The sequence below is a fragment of the Mustela erminea genome, chromosome 6, assembly GCF_009829155.1.
Source record: "Mustela erminea isolate mMusErm1 chromosome 6, mMusErm1.Pri, whole genome shotgun sequence".
In the NCBI taxonomy this organism is placed as follows: Eukaryota; Metazoa; Chordata; class Mammalia; order Carnivora; family Mustelidae; genus Mustela; species Mustela erminea.
In genome coordinates, this window is record NC_045619.1 from 138,785,227 (window position 1) to 138,805,175 (window position 19,949).

General features: G+C 44.1%; 1 protein-coding gene across 1 annotated transcript in view; it reads left to right on the plus strand.

The window, feature by feature from the left end:
* The first annotated feature begins 7,048 nt into the window (after window positions 1–7,048).
* The window catches only part of ITIH5 (inter-alpha-trypsin inhibitor heavy chain 5), a 72,482-nt gene continuing 59,581 nt past the window's right edge, over window positions 7,049–19,949 (plus strand). Inside the window, exons 1-2 of the mRNA XM_032349793.1 lie at window positions 7,049–7,238; window positions 16,019–16,063. Of these exons, the coding sequence (XP_032205684.1) occupies window positions 7,149–7,238; window positions 16,019–16,063 (135 nt within the window). The 5' untranslated portion in view covers window positions 7,049–7,148. The remainder of the gene's footprint in view (window positions 7,239–16,018; window positions 16,064–19,949) is intronic.

Sequence of the window (19,949 nt, forward strand, 5' to 3'; positions counted from 1 at the left end):
TACTTCAAGAACATCATACGAATGAAATCCTACAATATGCAGTCTTTTGGGACAGGATTTTTTCACTCAGCATAAAGCCCTTGAGATCCATTCAAGATGTTGGATGTATCAGTATTTTGTTCCTTTTCATTGCCTAGTAGTAGTCCACGGGGGTGAATGTTCCATAGCTTATTAGTTCATTTACCCTTGGAAGAACATTTGGATTGTCTCCAGATTTTTGGTCTTTACATATAAAGCTGCTATGAATAGTCCTGCACAGGTTTTGTGCTTTTATTTCTCTGGGGTAAATGTATGAGAGTGGGATTGGGTTGTATGGTGTGTGGTAAATGTAGGTTTTTTGTTTGTTTGTTTTTGTTTTTAAGACATTTCCACACTGTTTTCCAAAGTGGCTGTAGCATTTTACATTTCCACCTTCAATTCCAAGAGACCCCCTTTTTTTTTTTTTTTGCATCTTTGCTAGCATTTGGTATTACCAGGTTTTTAAAAAATTATCATAGTGCTTCTAATAGGTGTGTAGTGAGATTTTGTTGTGGTTTTAATTTGCATTTCCCTGATAGCTGGAGATACTGAACATCTTTCATGTCCTTATCTGCAATACATACATCCTCTTTGTGAATGTCAGTTCATATCTTTTGTCCATTTTCTAATAAGACTGTTTGTTTATAGGTGAGTTTGGAGAGTTCTTTACATAGTCTTAAGTACGAGATAATTTAGACAAGTGGTTTATTAGCTAAGTGATTTGCAAATATTTTCTTCCAGTCTATAGCTTTCTTTTTATCCTCTTTGTGAGGTATTTTTTTTAAAGATTTTATTTATTTATTTGTCAGAGAGTGAGTGAGAGCGAGCACAGGCAGACAGAGTGGCAGTCAGAGTCAGAGGGAGAAGCAGGCTCCCTGCGGAGCAAGGAGCCCGATGCAGGACTCGATCCCAAGATGCTGGGATCATGACCCGAGCCGAAGGCAGCTGCTTAACCAACTGAGCCACCCAGGCGTCCCTGTGAGGCATTTTTTATAAGCAATAGTTTTGAGTTTGGTGAAGTCCAGTTGAATGATTTTTTGCTTTGTGGATTGTGCTATGGGGGTCATGTCTAGGAACTCTTCAGTAAGTCCAACGGAGGTGCTAATGGAGAGAGGAAGAGTCCAGGTTTCCCTAGGTGACTGAAGATGGTAGGCACGTGATACTGAAAGTCAGCAGACCTGGAAGGGCCTTGTGAATGGAAGGAGGGGACTTGGGGTGGATGGAGATGAACCTTATAACCAGAGGCCACATGGGCACTTGAGTCACTGAGTGGAGTCGAGGACAGCGGCAGACATATGGTCCTAAACCAGATGGGGTGACACACACACCAGCATGGAGAGTTTGTATCAGCGGCAGGTCGCTGTCACAAAAATATACAGACTGGGTGGCTGAAACAACATGTGTTTCTTAGAGTTCTGAGGACTGGAAGTCTAAGATCAAGGTGCTAGCCAATTCAGATCCTGGTGAGAATTCTCTTCTTAGCTTGTTGACGGTGGTTTCCTCACTGTGTCCTTACACAGCTCTTCTTAAAAGGATATGAATCCCATCATGGGAACCCCACCCTCTTGAGCTCATCTAGTTCTAATTACCTCCTGAAGGCTCCACTTCCGGACACCATCACACTGGGGATTAGGGCTTCCACAGATTAATTTGGAAGAGATGCAAACATTCAGTCCACAACACAGGTGGTGACCAAGGACCAGAAGCCCTTCCTTCATACCTCCACTCCATTCCCTGTTGATGGAATTCAGAACCAATTCAGAACCAATCCAATGGATAGGTAAGAAGACAACCTTAAGAAAACAACAATTTAACAAAAAACAAACCCATATTGATGATGTATCATGAATTGGCAAGAGTAAAGTTTGCTTTCCACTGGAGAATGGGAGCTCCATATGGGAAAACCTTGAGATGTAGGAAGGAAAGGATTGCAAATTTTTGTTCAGCAAGTCTGCACCTGTGAGACCCAAACCTGCTGCATATGTTCCATAGACAGGAGGGTTGCTGGCTTGCCGGCAAGCAACAAGCTCATGAGCACCGCTGAAAGAACCTGATGACAGCTCTGTTGTTAGGTATGATTCATGGAGTACACTATATCTGTCAGCATCAACCACAAAACCAGCATTGTTTTGTTTCAGTCAAGAGTCTTCCAAAGTCACACCTGTGGCTTTCAGGGCAAGTTCTCTGGACATCCCCCAACATGTGTCTGGAAGGGATCTGGCAACTCTTCAGGGAGAAAACCCACCCTGTAGAGCAACTGCAGGTTTCGCTGGCTTCTCTGTCTTCATGCCCTGGAGTCAGAGACAGCATAAGGCATTAGTACTGGGCACTGAGGCAGGCAGAACTGAATGTTCACCTCCACGACAGCATCAGTGGATTCTCTGTGCTAGTCCACGTCTTCTATGGTTCCACGTCAAAGCCCAGAAAACCAGGACACCACTTGTTGCTCTAGGCATCCTGCCAAAAGAAAACAAAAAGGATTCTTCACTTGGCACTGAGATTGTTCATTGTTTAAGGAGCATTTCTATAGGGAAAAAGCATTGTTCAGCTGACAAATATTTCTCCAGACCTATTTGCTGGCTTGGACTCACACATTAATGCAGATGCAAAAGATAAAGACAGCCATCCACAGCTAATACCGAACAGTGAAGAACTGGCAAGAGGAAATAAGGTAAAATTAGTGCTACTTGTGCTTTCTGATGACTTAGGGAATATTAAAATTATATTCCTACATATAAACCTTAAAATTTTCCAAGGGAGGGAGATGCTTCCTGTGCATGTGTTTGGAGACAGAATGTAGCAGTCTCTGAAAGCAGACTTTTTGAGGGGAGATCCTTGAAGGAACAAGGGTGTCTGGGATAGAAAAATAGAAGTAAGAGTGGTGAATTGTCAGATTAGAGCTTGCTTCCTTCCCCATGTAGAATTTAAGTCTATCAGGAATGTGATAGTCTAAGAGAACATTGAGCATCCCATAGGGTATTGTATTGAGGGTCTAAAGTTCACTTGTTCCCCCCAGTTCTTGTAATGATGACTCTTAGAAAGACAGGTAAATAATAAAGTGGGATAATTGTGGGCTAAAATGTTTTTGGAAGTTGAGGAGTCAATATTATGTTTTCTTTGAAGATATATACCTCCAGAGAGGTCAATACTCTGTCTCTGGTCTTGTGTCTGGTCACTGGCCACGCAGGCTGGTGTTATACAAATTCTCTGTGAAATGCACAATATGGAAAGCAGACCATTCTAACTGAGTCTTCTTTACTCATTCATTAAAGCATATAAAGATGAATAAAACGTGGAGCCTGTCCTTTCCTGGGTCTTGGTTGAGTGAGAAAGACATGTAAACACAGAGATGGGGGCTCCATCAGCGGTATGACTAGCCCCTGTCTACTTGACCAGGACTGTGGAGGAAGTGACATTTGCAGGATTGGGTGGGGAGCCACTGAGAGGCATTCCGGAAAGGAGAAGAATCCGTGAAGGGCAAGGGTCAAGAGAGGGCTAGAGGCTGTTGAGGAAACCATATTAAAATAAAATGTGATGTGTTACACTTTGTGATTAGTTGATTAATTCCGCAAGTCATCATCAGAAGAAATTAGAAAACTGCATTCTCTGTTTCTGTTTCCCCAGATCTTCTCCTTGGGTAAAACTCAGTGGTTGGTAAAATGGGTAAAAAGTGGATGTAACTAGACTCCCAAGATATCCCGAGAAATATGAAGCCAACTTTGAAGGGAATCCATTTCCTCCCTAGGCTTTTTGATTAAGGAAAAAACAAAAAAAGCCAAGGTTGTAAGGAACTGTAGCAACTATGCAAAGTTGTCAGGGGTCCAAGAGAACCACAAGGCCATATAAGTAGATAAAAAGGTGAGACTGGGGCGGGGGTGTGGGGGGGGAGAAAATAGCTGACGCAGATTAGAACAATGGCCTCATAGACACTCAAAAAGGAGCATGGGGCAAAGGAGGGACCGAAGGGGGAGCCCAGAGGACCTGGGGAAGTCTTGAATCTCCAAACAGCTAGACAGAGGCACCTGGGGCTTCAGGGTTCACATTCAAGGGAGAGGAAAAGCGAACAAATGGACAACAACCCACCCTTTCCTCTTCAGTCTCTGCCCTGGCAGGCATAGCCATCGGTGGGCGGTCTCAAGTGGAAGAGCAGGAGAAAGCTCCTAATTCTAATGAGTCTGATGCTAAAATTTTGGGACCCTCAGCTCACCCTCAGTCACTCAGGGAGCCATTTCTTAGCAAGAGCTGGCACAGAGGCCCTCTCTGATCTGGGCGAGGCAGCTCTTCTTCGTCCTCCTCTCGGAAGCCCTTGCTGCTGAGCTCCACGCCAGAGTCTGTCCACGAACACCTGGGGCCTTGCCAGAGACTTGTCTCTAACGGAGTGAGGTCCTGGGCAAGACTGTGAGGTGTCTCGGTGGAAAAATCCGGAGTGCGCTAGATGTCCTTTGCGGTCTTGAGGTTTGAGGTTTGAGCTCTGAGGTTCTAAAAGCTTGGTAGCCTCAAAGTAGAAAACCAGCTCCCCTCGAGGTGAAGTGAGAAACATCACTTCAAAAGACAAATGTTTGTGGGGACAGTTAATTAATTTATTCATTTTTAAATTTTAAAAATAATTTTATTATATTAATTTTCCACCCCTTTTTTGGGGGGACAGTTAATTTTTTTATCCTTATTTATGAGGTCAATATAAATCATGGCCTATGTTTATGAACAGTTTTGGAAGACTTTCACTGGGTCTTAATTTTATTACACCTATCTAGCTTTTAAAGACTGTGCCTATTCAGTCCTGCAGATGCTCACAAGTCACAAAGAAACCTAGGCTATTATCATTTGCAAATACTGGGAATTTCAGAAACTCTCCTAAGTCCTGTAGCTAGATAGTGGCCAAGTTGGGACTATAGCCCAGCCTTCCTCATCCCTGGCACAGCCAGCGCAGGCTCCTACCGCCGGGCCTCGCGTGTCCTAATTTCCTTCATCAAATGTTCATTAGGTGCTAACCATACATTTAGTGCAGCACTAGAACTTGTGGGAGATGCTCTTCTGCAAGGAATTTCTGATCCCACTGGTAAAGCTGGCCTTCACTTGCACATCATAAGCCCCAGCCCCACGGCATACAGTAGAACTGGAGAGTCCTACAAGATGAAGAAAGGAAAACTGTTCCTTGACATTGAACCTCTGCAGAAGCCAGTTGGGACAGATTTGGGAAAAGAGCAGATAGAAGGCCAAAAAAGAGAGTGAAGACACAGGGAAGCAGTAGGAAGGGGAAGACAAAGATGCGGTCCCAGCTCTCTTGGAGGATTGAGATCATAGTTGCTGTTGTCGCCTTTCAAAGAACTGGGCTTTGTTCCAATTCAACTTTCCGTTCACAAGTAGGTATTTCCTTGGGGGGGGGGGTGGGGAGATGGCAGGCTCTGATTCCAGAAGACTGAGGACTGTCCTCCTTAGTTAGAAAGAGGGGAGGGTGTGCACATGATTCCTGTGCTGCCACATTCCTGTGTCAGCCTCGGTGCGGGGTACATTGGCGACCTCATGGTGAATTTATGTCGAAGAACTAAAAATAATCCTTTAACCTGCTTCAGAGTTCTCCCTTACTAGGGATTTGGTTGTAAAATCTCGCTGGACCGGCTGCTGTTGCTTCCTACTGGTTGAGTGTGTTTCACTTAGTGGTTAGGGGTGGAAATGATTAACTGCTAAAGACAAGGGTTTTCTTTCCTTTCTTTTACAATGGCAACCTGTTTCTCCCTCCTCTCCTAATGTCTTTGTTGAACAAACAGCATTTCAATAAGAGTAAACAAAATATTTTAAGAAGAGCTGTCACCATAAACACCAATTCTGTTTTTCATGTTTTCTTTCCCTAGTTCTATGTCCACATTTTTGTGCATCTGTATTTTTATCTGATTATAATCATATTGTTGATAGGGTTATGTAATCTGGTTTTTTGCTCTAGATTACACCGTAGACATTTTTCATGTTCTACAGACCTTGTGATTCTTATCTAATGGCTGCATAATATTCCAGAGGACGGATGTGCCATTATTTGAGTTAGCCATTTTTCTGTTCTTGGCCATCCCGGTTTTGGTCAGTTTCTCACTCTCATTCAGTTCATGGATTTAGATGCAGTTTCTAGAGAGAGAGAATATGTCTTTGAAGCGATTGGCTTTTGAAACTTGAAATAAACAAGTGGCTCTAGCAACACTGTGTGTCCAGCAGAGAAAAAGACAGTGCAGGGTGTAAAAGCGGCGTGTGGATGGTTGGCAGGCAATAATTCTTATGGCTGGACAAAATATCACCAATAGTTTGTAACTAACATACCCAGTGATATTCATTTCCATGATTAATAACCAAAGCCTTAGAAATACTGCTACACGGTGCCGTTCTAACCTCTCCTTTTCTGCCCCCTTGGGCCAGAACTGCATAAAAGGGGACAACGTTGCTGACACTTTCTGCAGTAGACTAGTAATTTGCGTCCCTTGATTTGGCTTCTAAGCATGAAGGCAGGATGCCAGGAGGCATGTGCTGCTCTCTGGGCAGAAGTAAGCAGGTCTCCTGTTGGCTTTATGCTAGCAGGTGAGGGCAGGTGGAATATAGAGCGGGTCGGGGTTGTATGTAGAACGGATGGGGGTATTGGTATATACGGCAGGGAAGGGGTAGTATTTATAGCAGGGGAGGGGACTATGGAGGTATACACAGAAGGTGTGTTGGGGGGACGGTATATAGAGCAGGTGGGGGGGGTGGGCTTTGTACTGAGGGTCAGGCCGGCTTCTCCCGTATCCTCCTGCCGCAGGAATTTAAGCCAGCCCTGTAGAAATCATTTCACACCTTGCAGGAGAGAAAGATTTGGGGTCCGGTGGCAGGTGTCCCAAGCCCTGAAGGTGGCTGCCCAAGGCAGAGCTGAAGGGCGGGCCGCGGAGGAGAGCCCGTGGCGAGCGGGGGCAGCTTCTCTCTGGGGCAGTAGGGCCTCGACTGGGACCCGACTGGGACCTGGGTGGACGCGGGGCGGGCCGGGGGCGGGGCGCGCGGGGGGCGGGGTCCGGAGGGCGGCGGGGCGGAGCACGTCTGCAGCCGCCGAGCCGCGGAGCTGTCCCCCGCGCGCGTCCCGCCTGGTCCCAGTGCACCGCCGCGCTCTCGCCCCCGCCATGCTCCTGCTGCTGGGGCTGTGCCTGGGGCTGCCGCTCTGCGCGGGGTCTCTGGAAGACGCGCGGACCCGGGATGACACTTCGGACCGAGTAAGTAGAAGTGGGAGGACCTAGAGGTGGCCCCGGGCGCGGGCTGCCACCCCTTCCCGCCGCGTTCTTCGGGCGCGTGGCTGTTGGACGGACTCCCTTGAATGGCTGCAGGACGCAGGGAAGGGAGAGATCACCGCCACCTCCCGTCATATCGTCACCCCTTCTCTGCATTCCCCAACCTTCTGCTCGCAAGCGTCCCCATCTGTTGGTCACTCTTGGAGAGAGTTTGGATGAACTTTCCGCAGAATTGTTCCTGCGATTTGAAAGCCCCGCAGAACCAAATCTTGGTTCCTGTTGTGGATGGTGTCAGTTTTGAGAGCGCGCCCAAGCTAGCTACAGTTTCTCCTTTAAGATGCACGCATGGGGTGGGGTGGTGTTGCTGTTGTTCCTAGCAGTTCAGAGAAAAACACCATCTAGAAGTTGCAGACTCTCCTCCACTTTCCCCATCTGAAAACCAGGGGGACTTGACTTTCCCATCAGGCTCCTAACAGTGGGTTAGCAGTTCAAACGTGGCTTCATGGTCCGGGAGGACCAAAAACCCAGTGCGCGCTAACCGGAGTTAGCAGCCTGTGCATCTGCCGGAGTTTGTGTTCTGAAGGGCTCAGCTCACAGGTGGATAAACCCGCAAGTATGAGATCTCACTGCCATGCCCGAAAAACAGAAAAGCTTTTTGAAAAATATAAAAGGAACTGACCAAAATATCATTGGGGGGGGGGGGCGGCTGTATCCCAGTTAAAGTAGGCATCTCCTGGTACTGTTTCCACACGTGTGGTAGAATCGTTTAGCTTAAAGCATATTTCAGATGATGGGAACAAGAGAGAAGTAGGCATACTTTTCCTCCCCTTTCTCCAGCAGCTCGCTTTGAAGAGCACATCTGGAAGACGGTTAATCTCTTGTTGACTCTGCACAGGGATGTGTTTTCTGCACAATGAAAGAAAGGGTCCTTCTCACATAGCGTCGTCAGGAGGAATAACCAGGACAGATTCGAGGAGGGTGAAAGGTAGAGGGGGGGAAAGGGCCCGCTTTGGGTCCAGAAACTGTGGGAAATAATAGGGTTTTAAGGATTGAAGAGTTAACACTCCTAAAGCGCTTGGAACAGGGGCAGCACTTACGTTCCCTCTTGCCATCAGGCTTGAGCTGCTGAAGCACAGAGGGAAGGATTTGGGGTAAAGAGCTTGAAAGTTTTGGGGGGGCAGAGGGAGGAAAGTGTGGGAGGAAGCGAAACAAGGATTCTGTTTATGAGCTAGGAGGAGGGATGGAAGCTCCAGGATCTGCCTGTGCGAGTAAGCTTCACACTAAACTTTTCCTGCATAGAATAACATGGCCTTGGCCCATTTTAGCGATTTCATGCTGCCTTCAAACCATAGCGCGATTTATGCGTCTTGAAAATGACTCAGACAAAAATTCCCAAGATATGAAGTTCTATGAAAGTTTGCAAATTTTACCTTTTTATCTCTATTAAAAAAAGAAACAAAAAGCAACAACGTGTGTGTGTGTGTGTGTGTGTGTGTGTGTGTGAGTGAGAGAGAGAGAGAGAGAGAGAGAATGAATAATGTAGGATTTAAGAACACAGGCTCCAGAGTGTTCTTATCGAGAACAAGCCCTCCTGAGTCCAAACCCTGGTCCTACACTCCCCAGAGAGTTACTTACTCTCTGTGAGTCTCTGTTCACTCATCTGTAGAATGGGGATGGTATGTGGTGATGGCCTTAGTGCTGACTCTCCATAATTATGGTCTTCAGAATTACATGTAAACTTAATTTGTAAATGTAAACGAGTATGTCAATTTCATGTAAATTTTAATGCCCACGAACATGCCTATTAGCTTGCATTGTCACTTGTTGCTTACCTTCAATTGGCAGTATTACTAATAACACCTTAAATTCAAGTTCCTTTCTCCTCTCTGACCCTTCACCCCATTTGTAGACAATATTACCCATAGCAAGAGATTGCTCTCAGCAGTGGTCTTCGAACTTTGGTATGCAAAGTGGTACTCAGGGAGCTCATCAAATACCCTGGGTGGCTCAGTAAGTTAAGCATCTGCCTTAGGCTCAGGTCATGATCCCAGGGTCCTGGGATTGAGCCCCATATCGAGCGCTGCTCAGTGGGGAGCTTTCTTCTCCCTCTCCCTCTCCCTGCTGCTCCCCCCCCCCCGCACCCCACCTTGCTTGTGTTCTCTTTCCCTCTCTCTGTCAAGTGAATAAAATCTTAAAAAAAATACACAGACCCCCATCGGATTAGATCCATTAGGTTTGGGGGGGGTGGCTGGGTGATTCTGAATTAGATGACCCAGTGACCACATGTAGAATAATACTGCTTTAAAAGAATCTTTCAGGAAACTAATATTAGAAAGGAAGTCTCTTGTATAAAATCAGCCTGTCGCAGATTTATCTCTTTCCTAATTTCAGATTGATATTGTGTCCTTAAATTGGGATAGGGCTGTATACCTATTACTACAAAAAGAGTTTTTAATTTACAGAATAGTGATAACCACTAATAGACTGAGTGTTCCTAATGTCCCTGAGAGTTCGCTAGCGGCTCTGTGTAAAAATAGTGAGAAGCAATGGAGAATATGCCCGGGTTCAAATCTGCGTTCCAGCACTGACTGTGTGTACCTGGGCAAGTAACTTAACCTCTCTGGGTCTCCGTTTCATTGTCTACAAGACAGAATTATTACTGTGATTGGCAGGGGTGGATCTAGGTTTTTAGAGGCAAGTAAAGTTTACATCATTGGTAAGGCCCTCTTTGAAGAAAAAGAATATGCAATGAGGACTACAAAATTTAGGTGCTAAAGTGAACATGTATTTAGGACGATAAAGAGATCACAACACAGGCCACCTGTTTACAGTCTGACAGACACCACAGACATCAGCTGTTGTTGAGGGACTGTGCGAGGGAGGGATCCTGACGCTTACATTTTATTAGCTTCTAAATAATAATAAAATAATAAATCCACTCTTGCTCTCACAGTTGCTGTGAAGATTTAGTGGGTTAATTCACGTGAAATACATGTATTCAGTAAGCACTAAAGTGATATTAGCTATTTTCATTGTTTTTGGAGCGCTTGCTTAAATCTCTGATGACCACCGCAAGGAGAGTCTCTGCTTCCTTTTCAGGAGAAGCAGGGAAGCTCTCCCAGGGAGAGTGACACCAGAGTGACAGGTGCAGAACCTGGATTAGAACCCAGGTGTGCTGGATGCCAAGGCTGGGCTTTACAGACTCCTCCAAAGACCAAGCCACTTTTGTATTTATAACCTAATAGAATTTGTTTCAATGTGCTTTTTTATTTGCGGCTCCCGGCATACGGGTAGTGTTCAATAAATGCCTGGGATACCGCATTGATGGTGGGGATACATTTCTGATAATCTGAATTGAGAATTTCTGGAATTTTAGTTATTTTAGAATCCGCCCCTCAGAACCAGACCTCTGCATCTGGAAACACGAATCAAGAATCAAGAAAACAATTTTTGTTTTGTTGTTTTTGTTTTTGTTCTTAACTCTTTAAAAAGTGAAGTCACTAAAAGATTTTGTGAGCTCCAGACCACTCAGGACTGTCTCCTTTTATGGGCCTGGCTGTGATTGTTAAAAAGGAGCCATCCGATGAATGGGAAGGAGTATATTGTGGGAGACAGTCCAGAGATTTACTCACTCCCCAACCAGCCATCTCCTATTTCACTGAGTAGAAGGAGGAGGAAGGAGAGGGCGTATTGAGAACCGGGTCTGTGATCTGTATGTGACTTCATTTTCCTACCCAGCAGTCTCCCCCACACCTCGGATGCTCTGTTGAAAGCATTCTTGCCTTCTTGCTGTGCGGGTTCCTGTCAGAGACCCCAACTGGCTCTCTGTAGCTAACGACTGGCTGGCTGGTTCCATTTAGGAAGATGGGATCATGGGAGGGAGACCTAAGCTTTTTTGGGGGGCGGGGTTCCTAAATCTCCTCCTTATTTTCCTAGAGGCAAAGTCCAATTCCCTTGTTTTTCGCAGGTGAAGAAAGTGACTTGCCTAAGTCCAATTGCCCTTTTTTTTTTTTTCTTATAAACCTGCCTGGAAATTGTTGGGAATTGTAGCCCAAAAGTGAAGTTTCTTCTTCCATGGCTGAGGTTATGGGCACCCCGAATTGCAAATGGTCATTAGCTAAACATCCTGCATCAGCATTACTCCGAAGGAATAAGACTTTTGTGCAAGGCATGTCGAGTTACCCAAACAGGAATCTTCCCAGAGGACTTGTTCTCAGCCCAGGTGACAGGCAGTGACTGCAGTAGTGTTCCAACCCATGGCCCTAGATTCCATGTTAGGCCCTCTAGCAGATCTCAGAGGCCCTGGCTCCTGAGTTCCTGGCTCTTGGTTTCGAGATCAGAACACCCCCAGGAGAATGGGGGCCAACTGGTGGGTAGGTTCCCAGTACGGAGCCCTTTAGGAGCTCATCACTTCTGTCCCCAGATGGGGGTGTGGCTAAAGCTGGCCCAAAGGCAGCATCCCTTGGATCTGTTATGGGACCCAGACATCTCATACAATCAGCCTGGGTCATTACAGCATCCATGCCAGGAGGGAATGTCTGTGTTCTGAATATTCTGAGTTTCTTTCACCCGGGTTAGAATTAGGTTTCACTTTTTTCCTCTTTCCCATGCTCTTTCCCATTTATGGACTTTGGGGAACGTTCTAAGAGTATTTCCCTTCTCCTTTAATTGTGATCCAACACTGTGATAAATCTGGGGGGGGGGGAATACAGTCCCTGTTATTCAAATTATGAATATATAAGCAATGCCTACACCATCTTTCGCCCAGAGCTTGGCTAACTGATAATGTAGATGGGAGATTCTAGACTCCACATCCCCAACAGTGGTATTGCTACATTTTCTGTGCGAAGGAAATCTTCCCCAACCCTCTCCCTCCTGGTAGTGAATGCTGCTTAGTCCATACAAGTTGGAGAGGCGGTGGTAGACCTCTGAGGCTATTTCTCAACATAGTTCCTGTATTGAACCTGATGCTTTGTCAGTTTCTCCCGCCCCCTCCCCTTTTTTAAAGATTTATTTTATTTATTTGACAGAGAGATCACAAGTAGGCAGAGAGGCAGGTAGAGAGAAAGGGGAAGCAGGCTCCCTGCCTCGCAGAGAGCCCGACTCAGGGCTCAATCCCAGGACCCCGGGACCACGACCTGAACCAAAGGCAGAGGCTTTAACCCACTGAGCCACCCAGGCGCCCCTCTCCTGCCCTTTCATCCCACTCCAGCAATGCCTGTGCCACTGGTTTAACCGCACCTCCAGTGTAGAGCCTCTCACGGTTACTCCGGGGCATAGAGAACTCTCCTTTTTTCCATTTCCTTTGTAACTTATGAAAACTATCCTTTCTATTAAGTTTTCATGAGTACGTTTCTTTCTTTCAAGTCATATACTATGGTCCTTGACAGCAAGGATCATGGCTTACATTTCTCAGTTAAAATTGTGGCCTGGACATCTTCTGTTCCAATGCTGAAGAAACAAGCTCGGCTCAGTAGTAGAAAAGAACTTTATTTAGGCCCTCTCTGAAGTCTGTGATTTGGAGCCTCAAGCTCTTGACATTACTACTCCCGGCGCCCTTGACAATGGACGGGAGTCAGTTCCATATCTGTCCTGAAACTCTACTCCCAAATTCTTGTGAGGCTTTGGGAAACATTGGAACAATAAAAAGGATCAGGAATTCCTAACTAAAACCAAAGATGACGACATTGGTGTCATTTCCAGTTCCAGTCCTAGCTGGCACCGGGAGACTCTCTGTACTGGGAAGCTTTGATTCTGGTTCCGTCTCTTTTAAACTTGGACTGAAGCGTTGCCATAGCGATCCCCTGAGACATCAGATAGTCATCTCAAAAATGAAAAACCAACTTCTCTTGTTCTCCTTAAAGGTTGTTTATTTTCTTGGAAAAGCTATTTTACAGAGGAGGAAACTTCAAAGAAAATACTTGAGATCAATCGCAGATCTTAATACCTGAGAGAGGTTGGGCTTTCTTTCTGACTTTAGCTGTTAAGTGGTCCCCAGCCTATTCCACAATTTGAGGAAGGGAAAGGCCCGACGTGAACCGGCAGAGCTGGCAAAGACCTTGCCCAGAATGCTTATTCTGGCTTTCTGTGGACAGTATCTCAGGCAGAACACCTCGTCTGAGAGAGAGAAACTAGTATCATCCTACTAATTGGTTCTCATTTGGACTCAGGGTGGCGGGTTTTAAATCTTGTACTCTCTCTCCTGTTCCATGTTCTATAGAATAGGAGGCTCTGTAATGGCTTATAATGATAGTTTACAATAGTATATATACCATACCATAGTGTGTGTGTGTGTGTGTGTGTGTGTGTGTGTGTGTGTATGTATTCCACCCTCCTGCCCAGGTGGGATCAAGCGAGGATAGAGATGAAAACAGTTACTCTTATGACTTTAGTTTACCAAATGGAGATATCTTTATTGTTTCCTTTTCTGTTGTGGAAGTAAAATGTGTTAATTAGTGAAAAACTCAGATAATACGGGAAAGTTTCAAGAAAAATAATTCAGCCACCCCAAGGTGGCAGCCATTAGCACTGTGGTGTACATTCTACACATACAAACACTTACGCTTACAAAAATTAGATCATAGTAACTGTAAGGTTTTGTTACCAGATATAGTCACTTGAAATGTGTCATGGATATATTAATCAGGATAGGCTAGGTTATTCTGTGGTGACAAGGTCTTAAAAATCTCAGTTTCTTAAATACCACACATTGACTTCTTGCTTATACAACCGTCCATCTTGGGTTGATGGCTGTCACTTAGGAAGTTTGGCTTCATGAGCAGCTGCCATTTCACACGTTGCTAATTACTGTACCAGAAAGCTAAAACAGTTCTGTAGGATCATACATCCGTAGTGAAATCACTTGATCCAGGAGTGACGAATGCCACTTACATTCCTAACTTACTGGCGGAGCTAGGTGCATGGCCATCTGCCTTCCCACAACGGGCTCAGATAATGCAATACTTCTGGCAGACAGCTCGAGAAATATTTCGTCGACAGCACTGAAGTCCAGTAAAGTGAATGTTTGTTGATGCCAGTAAATATAGATAACACCATTCTTTTCTTTTCTTTTTAAAGATTTATTTATTTATTTATTTGAGGGAGAGAGAGAGAGCACGAGCAGGAGGGGCAGAGGGAGAGGGAGAGAGAATCCCAAGCAGACTCCCGACTGAGTGGGGAGCCTGATGCGGGGCTCGATCCTACAACCATGGGATAATGACCTGAGCCAAATCAAGAGCCTTATGCTTAACTAACTGTGCCACCCAGGTGGTGCCCCACACATCATTATTTTCTATAGCCATGTAATTAGTCCATGTATCATAATATACTGATTATACTGAATAATATACTGAACCAAACCTCTTTTTAAAGATATTTTAGGCTATTTCTAATCATTAACAATTGTTTTAAAAGTTCAAAAAATTTTCTTACTTTTTCCCTCTTACAGTACTCTTCTGTAAGTAGAATTTCTAAATTAAAAGGCATGCGTACCGATGGGAATGGAAAAATGTTGCAGCCACTTTGGAAATCAGTTTGGCAATTTCTTAGAAAGTGAAACTTAAATTTACCGTATGACCCAGATAGTCTACTCCTGGATATCTATGTCCAACACAGAGACTTGCATGTGAATGTTTATATAAGTTTCACATTATTCATAATAGCCAAAAACTGGAAAAATCCTGAACATCACCTGGTGAATGGATAAACACAATATGTTATATCTGTACAATGAAATATTATTTAGACACGTAAAGGAACGAAATACTGATAAATGCTACAACAGGGACAAACTTGAAAAGGTTATGTTAAGTGAAAAAAGCCAGTTATAGAAGACTATATATCATGTGATTCCATTCTTGAAATGTCCAGAATGGGCATATCCACAGGGACAAAGTAGATTAGTGTTTGACAGGTGACAGGTAAAGGGTATGGGGTTTCATTCTGATCTAGTAAAAATGTTCTAAATTGATGGGTACACAACTCTGACTATACTAGACAACATTGTTGTGCACTTTAAGTGAATGATTATATTGTCTGTAAGTTACACAGCCTTGATCTGTTAAAAAAGAAAAGATCTGCATAAAGACCATATTTTTCAAGTTTTTGATCAACATTATCAAATTGGCCTCCAGAAAGGATGGTTTATTACTCAGCAATATTTGAACAGTGATTTTCTATGACTAGTGTTCAACCACCAGCTAGGACTTTTACATTAGTCCAGACTGGCTGATTCCTTAATATAAGTTTTTTAAAATAAGGATTTTTATCACCTTCCCATAGCCCTCCTCCCCATGTGGGAAAGTACAGTTTAAATAACCAGAAAAAACACAGTGAGAAAATTCAAGGTAAGTTCAATTTTGCTTGCAGAGTTTCCAAAAGTTTTGAGTTGAATAACCGAGCCCCTCAGAGTAGAACTGAATACATTTACTCACTGTAAGAGACACAGTAGCAAAGAGCTTCAAGGCAGAAATAGAATAAAATGAAGTATAGATATTAGATGAATTCTTTGCTCTCGTCATTTCGTGCTCCTCTGACAGGTGGAAGAACACACAGGTGACGAGGTAGCGCCATCATGGTCGAAGCAGTTAACCAGGGCGGAGGGGGGTGGGTTCCACTGCCAGGCCCACCGCTCCTTCATCAAAGGTCCAATCTGCTTTTCAGGGTGGACTGTCTCTTCTGTGAATTTGAATTGATTTTAACTCCCTCGTGTAATGCATTTCACAATGACCTCCCAATCCTATTTCATGACTCTTTTCTCCTTGTAGGTTGGACCCAGGGTGCCAAGGCAAGCCCGACTGTTGCAAAGGCTGGTATGTATATTCCGGGGACAGCTTCCGTGTCTGCGCCCTCACTACTCTGTATATTTTGAACCAGGCCCTACCGTCGCTTGCGGCTCCTCCAAAGCTTGCAAAGCTGCTCACAGAAGAATGCTGACATTAAATAGCATAGCTTTTATAAGGCTTGCTTGAACTGGATTTTCTTTCTGGAAAGAGACCTGATTGTTTCAGTAGGGCTCTAAGGACAAAGGATGGAGTTTCAGAGCCTTTCCAAAAAATGAAAAAGCTTAAATAACCTGTACTTTTTATGGCATTCTTACACGAGAAATAAAGGCTTTGTAGTGAAGTAAACAACTGAAGTAAGCAAAGAATTCACGTTGGTCGTCTACAGCTCCATGGAATGGAGTTGGGCAAGGCTCTCGGTGTGTGTTGGAGGCTATCAGATTGGAATTTGGGCGTGCGTTCAGGAAGTTGAAGAGCTTATTTGGCCCTGTCTCCGTTCTTCCTTACCCCTGTGTATGCAGAGATGGATCAGAATGTGGGAACATGCCTTCGGGCCTGGGATGTGGATTTGGCAGCAGTTCTCAGGGGCTAGGCATCCCTCCGGGGCCTCTCTACACCTGGGCAGTGTCTGAGTCGGTTCTAGCTTTACCACGACCCATGTCACGATCAGTACCGTCTTTGTCGGGCTGCGAAGTTGTATTCTTGTTAGTCCCTGCTTGGTTCTCCCTCCTCCTCTCTTCTCCCGGCCCCCCCAGGTTTGTTAATCTCATAATCATTCTTCGGTGTTTGCCTCCACGTTCACATCATCACAGACAGCCATAGACAAACATAAACATGTCAAGAATTGCGAAGAATCTGGACTTCCCCCAACTTGCAAGCCAAGGAGAGGGTTTGTTGCCATTGCCTGGATGCCAGCGGAGCACAGGAGACTCCTGGGTCAGAGACAGAGGGTGATCACTGCTCGCAGAATAGCCGTGCGGGAGAGCCAGTGTTTGTATCATTCCTGGGATCTGATGGGCACGTTCTCTTCATCATTCTAGATATTAAACCAGCTTCCCCTTTGCTCTGGAGGGAGATCCCACCTCTTCCAGAGCTGTTCAGTATTCAAACATCCTTGAAAAGACAATTCAGAACAAAGGTAGTTAGAGCCTTTGCTCAAAAAGTGTGCAGAAATACCGGGGACTCCTGGAGAATAGTGTCCCAGAAAGACCTGTACACGTTTTCTTTTGTTCATGCATGCCTTCATCCCAGCTGATACTTTTTTGAATGCTTACTATCTCCCCTGCACCACTGTAGGCACTGGGAAGGCAGTAATGAACAAGACAGACCAAAGACCCTGTCTTTCATAGACCTTGAATTCTGAAGTGGGGCAGAAATAGACGAAAAAGACAAAGTGAATAAATAAATCGTAAGTGTCTTAGTAACAGAGAAGAATGCGGTGCCACTGAGAAAAAGAACATGCCAGAAGATGGTCGAAACAGAGACATTCACATATATGAGATTTCTGATCATCGCTGCCAAACAGTGGGATCATACAATGATAGCTGAGGCTGGCTGAGGGTTTGCTGTGTGCCTTGCATTGTTCTAAGTGCACCCGTGTCATACTCAGTCACTTCTGTACCGTTCTTTGAGGTGTTAGAAATGAGAAGGCAGAGGCTCAGAGGGATTGACTAACTCACCCAAGACTACACGTTTGCGAAGAGGTGGCAGAACCAGGATTTGAGTCCCTCATCCAGCTTCTGTGTGTGCTCGTAACACACACACTGCCTTGTCAAGGACAGATCTTTTGGTCCATTTCTTATGTCACTTGGCCTAACTGCATCCATTCTTTTAGGTGGTGAAAAACATTTCCGTAGTTGGTGCACCATCATTTGTTAAGCATTCGGCTGTGGACGAGCTTTCGATTTGTCTTTGGTTTTCTGATCCCTGTAAAAAATGCTGCAGGAGGGTTCTTTTGTTTATTCTGTTATGTGGGTGCTTTTTAGTCTATGACCTAGATTTTCAATAGAAAGATTGCTGGATCAGAGGTGCATGGGCATTTTACATTTTGATAGCTGTCAGACTGCTTTTGAGTACTACTGCTCTTAATTCTATCTTTATTAATTTCATTTCTATGAGCTATGATAAATATGCACATTTCTGCCACCAAACATATAATCACTCATTTTGGCTTGTCAGTCTCTTAGATAGAAAGTGTTGTCTCATTGTTCCTTTAACTGACATTTGCCTGACTACTTAGGAATTTAGAATTTTTCTTCCTATACATTTATTGGCCATTTACAGTGGTTCTGTGAATTATTTGTGTGTGTGTGTGTATGTGTGTGTGTGTGTCCTGTACCCATCTTTCTATTATGTCTTTAATCCCCCAGTGGTCAGTATGTTAGAGATCTTTATATGGAGAGCTACTCTCTTCTGAATTGGAAGAATCCCCCCCACCCCAATGTCTCATTTGTTGATGAACTTTGTTTACAGTATGTTTTCATGTAGAAGTTTTAAGTTCCTTAGTAATAAATGAGTTCATCTTTTCTTTCTAGCCTTTGAGTTTTTGTTTTTGGTTTCAAAGATTTTCTTGACCCTAAGAATATTTATATAATTTTTATAATTTATATATTTTATTATAATTTATGCATAATTTAATTTAAATTATAATTTTATTATATTTTATATGGTATGTATTATATAGAACATATAGTATAATTTATATGTAATTTATGTATAATTATATATTTATATAAGTATAAAATTATATTATTTATATAATCACTTAGATTTTCTCAGACATCTCTAAGAATTTTAAAAGTCTTACTTTCACATACATTATGCTTTTTTTTTTTTTTTTACCATGAACCTTGTGTATACATCCAGCTGGTACAAGCATGAGCTTCCCAGCAGTAGACCTGATGCTTCCTTCCTTTTGCACATGTCTTTGGTGCCTCCACGTTACATATAGGATAGATTCCAAGGACATGTAAGGCCTTGTGTGATCTGACTGTGGTCAGCCTCTGTAGCTTCAGTTTATCCTGGGAATCTCCTTATGTTTTATGTTCTAGCTGTCCACACTAATTTGAAGGTCTCCAGATGGTCTCTAACTAATGAATAGAATGTGGACGTCAACAGCTGTTCCTCTCCTATCACTGCCAACTCATGAACCACAGGGATTGCTTGATTTTCTTTTGAATTAACTGGATACCCTTTTTATGACACTCTTTGGCAACACAGACACCAAGAAAATTTGTATTTGAAGAAGCAGGAGGTATCTTTGTATCTGAGTAGCGTGGTCCTTGACAGAGAGTGACCCGGTTTTCACTGTCATCGCTTAACCTCTCAGGGGCAGGAGCAGGTCTTGGCATCTTCTTCCTAGGAGGTGTTCTAAAATCTGTACTTGGAGTATGTTTTAAGCAGTTATGGTAAGACATGGAGACCTGGAACTGCTCATCACAAAGGAGGAACTTTACACTCATAGGTCCCTAGGAACAGGAAGCACCGTGCTGGTTTCTGGTTGTCCGGGATCTAGCTCTGGGGTGACTTGGGGAAAGGGGAACCTTGCCTTGGTGTCTGGGAGGTTCACCAAGGAGGCGGCTGGGAGTGTGGGCTCTGGACAGGTGGGCTCACACAGGAGGAGTTTGCTGTCTTTAGGGATTAGCTTGCCCTGGGAAGGACAGTCTCTTGAAGAGCAAGGCTCCAAACGCCAGAGCGACAAGTAGATAGAAAATACAGTCAGCCTGCACGGTGCTGGGTGTTGTTATCTCACTGGGGGCTACGTATGTGTCTGTCGCTTTGGTTGCGACTCCAGCCATCGTGGTTTCTCTCTTGTTTCTCTTTTGTAATTTATGTATAATTATATATTTATATAAGTATAAAATATATATAAAAATATATAAATTTATTTATTTATTTATATAAATATATAAATTAT